Below are 12,298 nucleotides of genomic sequence, written 5' to 3' on the forward strand. Positions count from 1 at the left end.
TCACCAAGAGTTTCACTGCTTGACTCTCCAAAAAGCAATTTTTTTTGACAAAGCCACAAGTGACAATATATTCTCCGGAACCTTTCGAAAGGGGGTTCTTCGATAACACCAGTCTTGGAATCAGTGCAGATGCTAACTCGGATGGATGCCCCTCTCAGCCACTGGACGATCCAGAAACTTGTAGTTCTTAGTTCATAGTTCTAATTTGTTTATTGTTTTAAATCCATTTTGTTTGATTCAGTAATAAAAAAAAAACTTTTTTGCCACAAAAAAAAAAAAAAAAAAAGTTGAGGAAGTTTGGCTCTGTTAGTCTGGTTGAGGAGCACATGAGCATGAGTTGCGGCTAACAGCAGCTCATGTTGATTGTGTTTTGTACCGCTTGTTTCTTTGATTAAAAAGAAAAAGAAAAAAAAGCCTGAATCAGCGACTGTGTGAATTCTTGATCACATTTAAGGGCATTAAATTATATATGGTAAAGACATATTTATAAATTTTTTTAAGTTGTTTTTTTTTATGCTAGAGGATACAGAGGGCTTTGATGCAGCCTCTGAACTGCAGAGAACGGTTGAAGAAATGGTAGTTATTACAAAAAGGACCAGCAGGTGGCAGCACAGGAAACAAATCAACCAGGGCCATGTTGCAAACAAGCTGATTTCCCCGCAGTTCGAAGCAGATTTGTGAGTAATGATAAAACTAAGCTACCGTACTTTCCGCACTATAAGGCGCACCGCATTATAAGGCGTACCTTCAATGAATGACATAATTTAAAACTTTTTCCATATATAAGGCGCTACAGTAGAGGCTGGGGTTACGTTATGCATCCATTAGATGGTGCTGCGCTAAAGGGAATGTCAACAAAACAGTCAGATAGGTCAGTCAAACTTTATTAATAGATTACAAAACAGCTTTCTGACAACTCCATTCACTCCCAAAATGAATCAACAGCTGTTTTATTATTTTCTCTGAGGTAAAGTAATAGTATTAGCTTGCGATCTAAGATGGCGAAACTTCTGCGCGTAACCGATCGTGCAGGGTCACCGATAGCGTCTTGACAGCGAGACCTGTTGCAGCTCAATATTGATCCATATATAAGGCGCACTGGATTATAAGGCACATGGTCAGCTTTTGAAAAAATTGAAGGCTCTTAGGTGCGCTTTATAGTGCGGAAAATATGGTATATTCCAATGCTAATTGTTGCAATATGAAAACAGATAGAAATAGACGTTTTTTCCTGATGAAAGAAGAGACTCTAATCTTTCTTCTGGTAGGTTCCATGTTTTTATAGCAATAGAACACAATATTCTGTGGCAAAATCAGGGAATGGGGTTGCTTCAGTGAAAATCGCTGGTTTAAGGCTTTTTTCTCTGTGCTTGTGTATAATATAGTCCCCTGATTTGTTGGTGTCTTTTATTATCAGTGAAAAATGTGACTGGATAAAGATTAAAAACATACCAACAAAGTGTAACTGCTTTTGTGTACATGTGCAAAAACAATGATTGATGTTTAAGTTCTTTGAAAGTATTTGTAAAATCAGTTTTGGAAAATCTTGTCCGTGCACTGTACTTTTTCTCTTCTTTAGCTCTCTTTGAATACGTAGGCCAAACAAAGCTTGTAATTTAATGGATGTGCATAAGCTAATTAATGATAATACTTGTTTTTTGGTTAGTGTATATCTGTCAACACTTACACTGTCAATTCTTCTGCTTTGTGGTGTAACAAGTGGTCTTGATTAAGGCAAACAAACTCCAGGCAATGAATTATTTTAATTTCTATTGATTTCCTCTGTGACAGAGTGAATTTAGCACCTACTGGCATTGTAAAATAAATGACAAGGACATTGTCATCCTTTCAGAATAGGGTGGGAACAAACAGTTCAGAGTAACTTTTATGAGCGAATGATCATCATCTCAAACTCACACAAAATAACCAACCTATCAAACTGTGGTTGAGTTAAATGTCCAATGACAACACTGAACATTGAAGAGAATTGAAACTTAACAACTGGTAAATAATTCATTGCCAGACCAGAAAAAATGCATCATTTGACATCTTTTTCCGTCAATGGCAGTGAATGAGTTAATTTGACTCATTTTTGTTTTTTATTTAACCTGAGTTGAATGTGCTTACAACCTTTTGATTTTGCTCTGGAATTACATTTTTGATTAGATTACACAAATACAGTAGGCTAAATAATGAGACTGGTGAGTGCCACTTAGATGAAATCATGATGTTAAATTTTGCATCCATTTTTTCATCAATTGTGTATTGTATCTTGATGCAAAGAGCAAAATATGTATCATCCTGACTTCCTGGATAAGATACTCACTGCGCATCTGTTTCTTGATCTCCTTGGAGGGGTCCAACCAGTTCTGGAAGACAGAAGGCAGCATTCATGCAGGGCGGACAGCAAATATGGCAATTGCAAATGCTGGTGACACATTTTACTTTAATTGCCATTGGTGTCCCTCATGAAAGCCTCTCCATATGTTGAAATAAAGAATGCAAGTCCTCCACAGCTGAGCAATTACGATATGATGAAAGCATCTGTTTCTTCATTGTATTGCAAAATGAGCGATCTTTAGCCTGCTGCTCTTATCCTGTTTGATCATGCTCTGATCTAAATTGTCAGCAGTGGCACAAATTATTATTTGGCCACCAGAAGAGCTCATCAGCCTGTTGACCAAAAGTAACCTGACTGCACATTCATGCAGCAAACGAAAGAGCAGTGGAATATTCTCGATGGAATATCTGTTATTGCACAAACTAATTTCAATGATGTTGGGACGTTGTGTAAAATAAATAAATGAAAAAAACAACACAATGATTAGCAAATCCTTTTCAAAATGAATTCAGTTGAGTACACTACAAAGTATAAACAGTGATGATGCGTGTGTGGATGTGTTTTTTAAAATATGCTCTTATTATTAAATGTGATGTTTGAAACGCTTCACTGTACTTGCATCTAAAAGTTAATTGGGTGCTTTGGGATTTCTTTATACAGACGCTGACTAATAAGAAAAATAAACATCAAAAAGTTAAATTGAGAATATTTCCAATCTTTATTTATCTTGTCATGTAAAATTACTGTTTATATTACATAAATGCTCCTTTAATATGAGAGAATCAGTGAAAGAACACAGTCCGCTACATTTGAATAAATAAAGCCAAAATATTCTCTCTAATGTATGTGTTCATATGTGCTCACCATGGACCATAACACATTATTTTGATATATTAAAATTTCCATTTGATTTTTTTAAGGGCGGCACGGTAGTCGAGTGGTTAGCACGTCCGCTTCCCAGTTCTGAGGTCTCCGGTTCGAGTCCAGGCTCGGACCTTCCTGGGTGGAGTTTGCATGTTCTCCCCGTGCCCGCGTGGGTCTTCTCCGGGTACTCCGGTCTCCTCCCACATTCCAAAGACATGCATGGCAGGTTAATTGGGCGCTCCGAATTGTCCCTAGGTGTGCGTGTGAGTGTGGATGGTTGTTCGTCTCCGTGTGCCCTGCGATTGGTTGGCAACCAGTCCAGGGTGTCCCCCGCCTACTGCCCAGAGCCAGCTGAGATAGGCGCCAGCAGCCCCCGCGACCCTTGTGAGGAATAAGCGGTCAAGAAAATGGATGGATGGATGGATGGATTTTTTTATCTTGGTTACTAACTCTTCTTGTCTATATGGAAAATATTGTGCACCATCATCAACTCTCCCCTATGCAACAAGTCACAACAAGTGAGATGTCAAGATGTCTCCATGTTGATGATAATAACGGAGGAAGTACTCCAGATTTAAGCGAAACTTAGTCTTGTCATCTTTTCTCCCATCAAAAGGAAGGCCCGTCCTCTGTGGCCTGTTGTGCAATCGCATACCTGCCTTTAAGGAGGCCAATGTCTAACAAAACCGCTAACCTATAGTCAACATAGACATCAAGGCCCCCTCAGCTCACTGTAATGACGATTATGTAATTATATGATAAGCTACCACACAACTGTGTTTCAAATAATAAGCCTCAACTTTGGTTTCATCAGTCTAACTTCACTCAACAATAATATACTTGGACAACTCTGCTTCCAAGAAATATTTGTTTAGCAAAATTGAATATGCATCTTCAATGCAGCATTTTCATCTCTACACCAGCTGCACACATTTTCATAAACTGCATAGATTCTGACAAAGCATTTACATTTTCCATTCATCTCTAAGTGATGAATAGTGCACAGTGGCGAGCGTTAACTCAGCCAACAAGTGAGAGGAATACTGATTGCTTTGTTGATGTTTATGCATTCAAATCACCTACTACAGTATCGTGGTGAGCAATCCTCTGACCTTTTGGGTGTCTGTGTCTGCAAAGGTCAAGCCAAAATAGTCCTTCTCCAGCAAGTTGAGGTGCTCACACACCATGTCTATCAGCGTCTGTCCTTTTGAGTGCTTCTGCAATGACAAATGCACAGGCAAGTTTCAAATGTCAGAACAAACAGAACAAATGTCGTCCAATATGTTAGCATGGATGGGCAGCACTGGGCGAGGTCCAGCGCGCATGCCTTTTTCTAAATGGTTAACGTTTTGTTAACCAATAATATGATGAGATGAGACAAAAAATAAAAACAATATCATCTGATTTTGTGTGTCAATCAGTGCATTTGTGTTTTGGGTGAGAGGCGAGGTCATCTCGAGGCTGGTCGTCAGCCAATCATAGGGCACATACCACACTTCGAAGTTACATTCACACTCAAGGTCAAATCAGAGTGTTTATATGACCTTACAAACACACACACTTCTCAGTTTGGCTTAAATAGTGAATCGATCTCATTGGTTGGAATTATCTGGTTGGTTCTTGAGCCAGTAAAGAGATTAAAGATTCTTGACATCACATAGCTCCTGACAACACATAGCTTAAAACCAATTGAAACTAGATGCCGATTACATCAGTTCAAAACCGACAATTGACCTCACAGTCATGACCCAAACTTAACCTTGGCGTGACGCAGTCATGACAGAATGATGTGGAATGATGTACAATGACCTGGAATGGGTTGAATATGTTGAAGTTTGAATGGTTTAAATGGGTGTATATATGTGGAAACAGGAGGTGAATATGTACATTTTTTTGATTTTTTTTTTTGATTTAGGGCTTTAGAAAATGTTGCAAATTTTGTGAATGGGAATAGCAATTGTGATGGCTTGAATGATCTGAAAATGTTGAAATTTGAATGGTTTGAATCAGACAAATAATGTGGAGGGAGGAGTAAATAGTGTAAAATATGTCTTATTATGCGAGGTTTTGTTTTTGTTTTTTGTTTTTTTAGGGTGAAAACCTGGCAATTATTGGTATGTGCACAATTCTGGCATGTTGAAAATTGTTTTCAAGGTCAACTGAATGAGCTGAATGATTTAACTTTTAAATAGGAATGACGTAAATGCGGCATTGGGAACGAATAGGGAATTGTGGTCATTTTAAAAGTGAAAATGTTCAATTTTTGGTCAGTGAGAAATGTTGTCATATTGAAAATGGGAATGATGTAAACGTGTCTGTTCAATGCACTATTGTTAATAAATGGTTGGAAGAAACCTGGCCTCATTGATAATGAATGGTGAATTTTTTCCTTTTGGAAAACCTGTGAATATTTGGAATGAGGAAATATACTAGCTTCTATGGCTGTGCAATTAATCGAAATTCATATACAATTTCAATTATTACACTCCACAATTACAAAATAAGCATAATCATAAACTAAAGATTATTAATACAAATTTTTGAGTTAGTTAAATTTATACATTTTTCACCTTTTTAAATTTTAAAATAACTTAATAATTTAATACATTTTGTTTCATCCAAAAGAAACTTAATCATAGTGTTTCAAAGAATTTTATTTGTCTTAATATTTTTTTTAATGTTTTTTTACGTTTCAACATGTTCTTGTCTTTTGTACCAAAATATAAATGACCATCCTACTGCACAGTGCACATGTTGCAGTACAACTTAAAGTTTTTGCCAACATAATTAAATAAATAATTAAATAAATAACTAAATAAATAAATATTATTATAAATTCTGTTTGGCTCAAAAGGAACTTAAGTGTTTCTATTTATTAAATTGGTATTAATATTTTTAAATGCTTAAACATTTTCTTGTTTTGTATCTAATAATAATAATAATAATAATAATAATAATAATAATAATAATAATAATGGCGGCACGGTAGTCGAGTGGTTAGCACGTCCGCTTCCCAGTTCTGAGGTCTCCGGTTCGAGTCCAGGCTCGGACCTTCCTGGGTGGAGTTTGCATGCTCTCCCCGTGCCCGCATGGGTCTTCTCCGGGTACTCCGGTCTCCTCCCACACTCCAAAGACATGCATGGCAGGTTAATTGGGCGCTCCGAATTGTCCCTAGGTGTGCTTGTGAGTGTGGATGGTTGTTCGTCTCTGTGTGCCCTGCGATTGGTTGGCAACCAGTCCAGGGTGTCCCCCGCCTACTGCCCAGAGCCAGCTGAGATAGGCACCAGCAACCCCCGCGACACTTGTGAGGAATAAGCGGTCAAGAAAATGGATGGATGGATGGATAATAATAATAATAATAATAATTGTTTGAATAATCGTGATTTCAATTATTGCCAAAATAATCTTTTTTTTTTTTACCATAATCAAACAGCTCTACTAGCCCCCATGGCTTGAATTTTTAGAATATGTTGAAATTGGTATCATGCGAATCAGATGAATTATGTGTAAGGAGATAAATGTTACTGCGATTGGCTGGCAAACAGTTCAGGGTGTACCCCGCCTACTACCCGAAGCCAGCTGGGATAGGCTCCAGCACCCCCGTGACCCTTGTGAGGAGCAAGCGGTTAAGAAAATGTATGGATGGATGGATGGAGATACATGTTCATCACTGCAATAAAGAAATAAATCAATCAAGAGTATTGGGGGGGTGGGGGGGGGGATCATGGTGTTGCCATGGAAACAGATGTACTGTAAATGTGAAGCAGTGATTCTTAACAATTCCCTGCTAGCACTTGAATTAGTGATACCCCAATGTCATATTAAAGGTCAAAGGACAGTAGAGTGACGCTTGGTAATTCTGCTCTTTTCATGTATGTTGTTGTTCCAATTTTAGGACTGCTCCTAGAAAATGGGGTGTACTATGACTGCACATGTATCGAAATATGAAGTACTTGAACTATGGGGCCAGGCTAATATATATTCATTTTAATTTGTCCTCAGTAGGTTACTAATGTTCTTCTAAACCAGGGGTGCCCAAGTTCGGTCCTCGAGAGCCTCTATCCAGCCTGTGTTCCATGTTTCTCTCCACTAACACACCTGATTCATGATCAGGATCGTTATCAGGCTTCTGCAACGCTTGCTGATTAGCTGATCAATAGATTCATCTGCGCTGAAGGACGGAGCCACGGAATACAGGCTGGATAGGGGCTCTCGAAGACTGGACCACTGTTCTATGCCAGCCGCATCCAACCATGATTTTATTGACCTTTGACTATTACTGGAACAAATAAAGGCTTTCCACAACTGTTCCTTCAAAGTTTGACATCAATAATTGTCCAATCATGTTTAACTGAGGAATTAAGGTTGGTAGAACTTGAGGTATAGCCAGCAGTCGGTGCGCAACAGGCAGACTCCTTTCCAAAAGCGCTGGTGCCAGACTTTATTTTTAGCTCATTTCAACAAACGTGCCACTTAACCTGCTCAACTAGCAGCTGCTAAATTGCAGGTGCACTCATTCGAACGGACTGTGCGTGCTGTTTGCAAAAGGAAAGGTGTGTTGTCACAGTGCGCTTAAATGACTCAGATGCACAGATGCATATGACAAGTCAAAATGAGTTTTGTCGTCGGTAGATTGCTAGATGGCTAGTTAGAATAGATAGATAGATAGATAGATAGATAGATAGATAGATAGATAGATAGACTAAATTATGCATGAATGTGGAATATCCTCCAATTAAAGTACTGTACTACTTAAGACAGGAGTGTACTCTCACATTTCTTAGCAGCAGTAAGAGGTTTTCCTTTATGCACCTTTGTGAGGACTGGAAAATATTAAGAGCACTCAAGACGTAAAAGCATTCACAAGCATAATGTGAACTATTTTTGCAGTGTTGCCAGCACCCAAAGGTATTGCTGAAATGTTTTCAGGATGTTGAAGAAAATGGTGCTGAATGTGCCGCATTCCTGATGTGTTTTACACACCCAAAAGCCAACGTTACCATTTTTACATGAGAAGGCTTGTGAAAATAATGGGCTTCATTCATTTAATCCATTTTACTAATCAGTACAGGTCTTGCAATCCGCAATCCATGACCGTGATTGTATTTCAGACAATACTGTAATACCATTGCTGTGTCATCTATCTAAATAGTGTGACTTCATTTAATTATGACGTATATCGTATATATCGTATAACCTCTTATTCTACTAGAAATGTTTACAAGTGCAACTCATTAACAGTCAAAACTAGAATTCGCTTGGATATATATATATATATATATATATATATATATATATATATATATATATATATATATATATATATATATATATATATATATATATACATATTTTTTGGTGTATTCATAGACGCACGTGTTGTGCATGGCTTCGTGTCATTTCACACTGCTGGAGTAAAACAACAGATGCAAGTGTGGAAACACTTTCAATCAGCAAAGATGTGGTGTTTCAGTGTGTGTCAATGCAAAACGTAAAATCACGTCCTATGAGCACTCAGCATGTCATCATCGCTCTTGTTTCCTCTTCAAACCAATGGTGTGTTATACAGCAATAATTTTCCCACAAAGACCAATACAAAGATACATTTCAGCAATTGAACAAATCTTGTCAAGACTAATGCTATGTTCTCACCAAATCCGAAAAGGTGAACTGGAACGCTTCATTCGCGAGTGTTTCACCGCGTAGTGTTTTTTGGAACGATCGCTGCTCATTCGCGCTTTCGTGCTCACCGGAGCGGAGGAGGGTGTCCCTTTGTGAACAAGGAAGTGGAGCACTTTAGCGAGTCAACAAAAAGTGGGCGCCGCCAACTATTTCCACTTCTTTCCTGGGAAAAAACAGCCGCGGCACTATTTTCTCCTCTTTTGAGGTACGTGATAGCATTTAGCTTTTTTTAGTGGCAATCCGGCATTTGTGCTAAAAATAGCTTTGGCATTAATAATAAGCACTGCTGCTAACTCGGTACAGTTAAAAAGCAAGTAAACAGACTTACCAGCACTTTCTTGATCATCATACTGTCACGGCTGGCCGTGTTGTTGCGCTCGGGGTGACAATAGAGAGGACGATGTGCGTGACGTGGCCCGTACTCGAAGCCGATTGGCCACCGCGAGGCGAAACGCGAAAAAAGTAAAAAAAATTTTAACTTCGATGAATATGCGAATGTGCAGATTTTTGTCACGAATGTGCGGATTTTCGCTGCTGCGCACCCAACGCGCAAAACGCATCCTCCACGCCGCCCCATGCACTTTCAATCCGTTGCGCACGAACTCCATTGACTACAATTTAAACGTGCCGCCCAATCGCCATCCCTCGCTTTTGGTGAGAATGCAATTACTAAATGTATTACAAATGATTCTTGGTGTAACACATACCTCAATGTCTCCTTTGTAATCTGACAAATCCAGCAGGGCTACTTCAAACTGTGTGGTTTTATGTCTCTTGGAGCCTTTCTGTGGTGATTTGAGGTTTTTGTTTGGAGATGTCTTCTCCGATGTGTCGTCGTTCTCTTTCTGTTCATCCAGAGGCTTAGAATTCTGCTCCTTTAGCCGAATAAAAGTACAGACAGCATTAGTCTCACAATAGTATTATAATCAATATTATTAGTATTGTTGTTGTTGTCTTAAAAAAAAGAAAAGAAAAATCAAGCAGAAAAAAGCATGAAGGTATAAAGAGAAGCTCGATGACAAACATCGAAGATTGCTTGTTTATTTGTCTAAAATGTGAATATAAAAAACATCTACAAAGCAAAAAGACTTGTAAGAATTATTGTATCACTCCATAGTGACATCATAGGTCATTCGAGGAGTATATTTATAAAACGAAATGGTAATCCCACCTGTTTTGCCATCTCGCCATCCAAGATTGGCTCCTGCATGTCAGCCACTGCCCCCTGCTGCCTGGGAGGACTTGGGAGGACTCCTGGCTTGTTTCGGACACTCAGCACACGCCTCGATCACTTCAGCAAAGACAGAAATCTGAGAGGGAACAAATAAACACTTTCAAAAATGATGAAAATGGAAAAAATGCTGCATAATGAATATTAACGACTTTGTTTTAAACGTAGCTTTATGTTAAAAAAATAGTGAAGTGCAAGTGATACCAGGTATCGGTATTGGGCAGATTCCTCCTTATTTGAAGGTATCGCTCCTCATGATTGGCCGCCCTCTTGTAGCCATTTTATGATCAGGAAACTAGAAATTAGACATTAGAATAATATAAATTTGCATTCAGGCAAAATACTATATTGAGATGTAGAGGTCAGTTATTGTTTTTGTTTTTTGTTTTTTTTTTGGGGGGGGGGGTTTATTTCTCAAAATACTAGTGGTGTCAGCACTTGTTATCGATATCTGTGACTACTGAAGATTTGAGTACTCAACTGGTGTCAGTCAGAAAAAAGTATTATAGACCATCTCTATGTAATAATGAAACGACTTAAAAATCTCAACAAGGGGTAAACAGAGGCCATTATGGAGCTATTTTCTCAGAAAGTGTGATTAATTACTGCGTTAACAGAAATTGATGTCGCAAAACGAGGCAATAGAGTCACCCAAGTGAGTTAATTCCCTTGAAACAGACGGATGGCCACAATCGACCCAGGAAGTGAGAATAAGATCACTGCAGAAGAATGCAACACAATTAGAAAATGGATGCACAGCATGCAGAGGCCTTTTTAGATTATGTATACATGTTCTTGATGGGACTAGAAAAAACTGCATCACTATTTTTCTGTTGCAACAGATACACATTCCCGTTTATTTACCACTTTTTGTTGTTTTTTTTTTTTCTTTTGTGTGTGCCCTGAGTGAGTTTCATTTTGTTGTACCATTGTGCATCAATCCTACTAGTAGGGGGCCCCATTAGGAGATTTCTGAATAGTGTCTGAGTCCAGTAGTGTTGCTGACGTGGGCCAACATCAACCATCTTTCGAGGCCTTCTACCAGTGATGTCAGTAATGCATTACTTAGTAACTCTATTTATGAAAATAAGCTCAGGCTTCCCAGTTCTGCCTCCGGTTTAATTAAGGATTGTGCATTAGTCTATGAAGGCAGATAGCAAGGGCATCAGGGAGTATGCATGTATGCATGCCTGTGGAAGAGTACTGGCTCAGCTCAGAGGATTCGTTGCCATGGTAACAACACAGCACAGATATTTTTTTCCCTCCACACACCTGATCGTCTCTCTCCTCAGTGGAGAGACAGACAAACTCAGGCGGGAAGAGGAACGACTAAATATGAGAACAATTGAGGTGCATGCACAATGGATTTTTAAGAAATATCAAAAAGAAGAGACTGAGCTAATGTGGCGCTAAAGATTACCATTCTTCAGTTAGCAAGGAGGAGAGGCATTCAGCACTGCATCACAGCTGAGGAAAGATGCAGTAGCAAAAATACCACCTAACCTGTGTTGGTTACTATTACAGTATTTCCTCTTTATTTCAGCTCTGATGCATGTCGTGTACTGTAAAAAGCAATTTAGCCAACATACATGCCACACAAACTTTAAAATGTTAAATCCCCCACTGCTGAAATTGATGTGAAGTCATGTATTTTTACATTACTAGCAGATAATGATACAGTCCATACTGTAATTGATAATTGTTAAATGTTTGATGCAATGTTATGTTCAGGAGTTGGGTCCAAAAACCGCAGACATAAATAATAGTTTTGACATTCATTTGTAAAACAAAGTTTCAACTGAAAGAGATGCGACCATCAAGGCTAACAGTGACATGACAAAGAGAACAAAAGCTCTTGCATCAGCCAGGGCCAAATGCTAAGCATAGAATGCCCAGTAAGTCATTAACTAAGAGGTTTGCGCGAACGTACCGACGACTAGACGAGGCAACGAAAACTAAACCAGAAATGGCGAAAAGGGATCGTGGCTGTGTGAAAACACATCACATATTTATACATTCTAAACAACTGATTAAACATAGTTCATATTTAAAGCCTTAAATAATAGAGTAAAAAGACTAAGTATTTTTTTTTATATAGTTATTGTAACTTATTGTATTACATCGTGAAAATTACAGTTAAAGGGGCCATCACAACTTGCCACCATTGAAAAAGGCTTAAT

The 12,298-nt window shown here is 38.5% G+C and overlaps 1 protein-coding gene across 6 annotated transcripts in view; it reads right to left on the reverse strand.

The window, feature by feature from the left end:
• LOC144024588 (band 4.1-like protein 1) overlaps positions 1–12,298 on the reverse strand; it is a 92,390-nt gene that overhangs the window by 31,951 nt on the left and 48,141 nt on the right. For 5 of the 6 annotated variants that reach the window (XM_077531043.1, XM_077531044.1, XM_077531045.1 and 2 more), the window contains exons 3-6: positions 10,059–10,197; positions 9,595–9,762; positions 4,318–4,422; positions 2,327–2,369 (exon numbers count right to left, since the gene is read on the reverse strand). In XM_077531043.1, coding sequence (XP_077387169.1) covers positions 2,327–2,369; positions 4,318–4,422; positions 9,595–9,762; positions 10,059–10,097 — 355 coding nt within the window. In that variant the 5' untranslated portion in view covers positions 10,098–10,197. The remainder of the gene's footprint in view (positions 1–2,326; positions 2,370–4,317; positions 4,423–9,594; positions 9,763–10,058; positions 10,198–12,298) is intronic. The other variant, XM_077531046.1, reaches the window with a different exon arrangement.

This window comes from Festucalex cinctus, chromosome 8 (assembly GCF_051991245.1).
Source record: "Festucalex cinctus isolate MCC-2025b chromosome 8, RoL_Fcin_1.0, whole genome shotgun sequence".
In the NCBI taxonomy this organism is placed as follows: domain Eukaryota; kingdom Metazoa; phylum Chordata; class Actinopteri; order Syngnathiformes; family Syngnathidae; genus Festucalex; species Festucalex cinctus.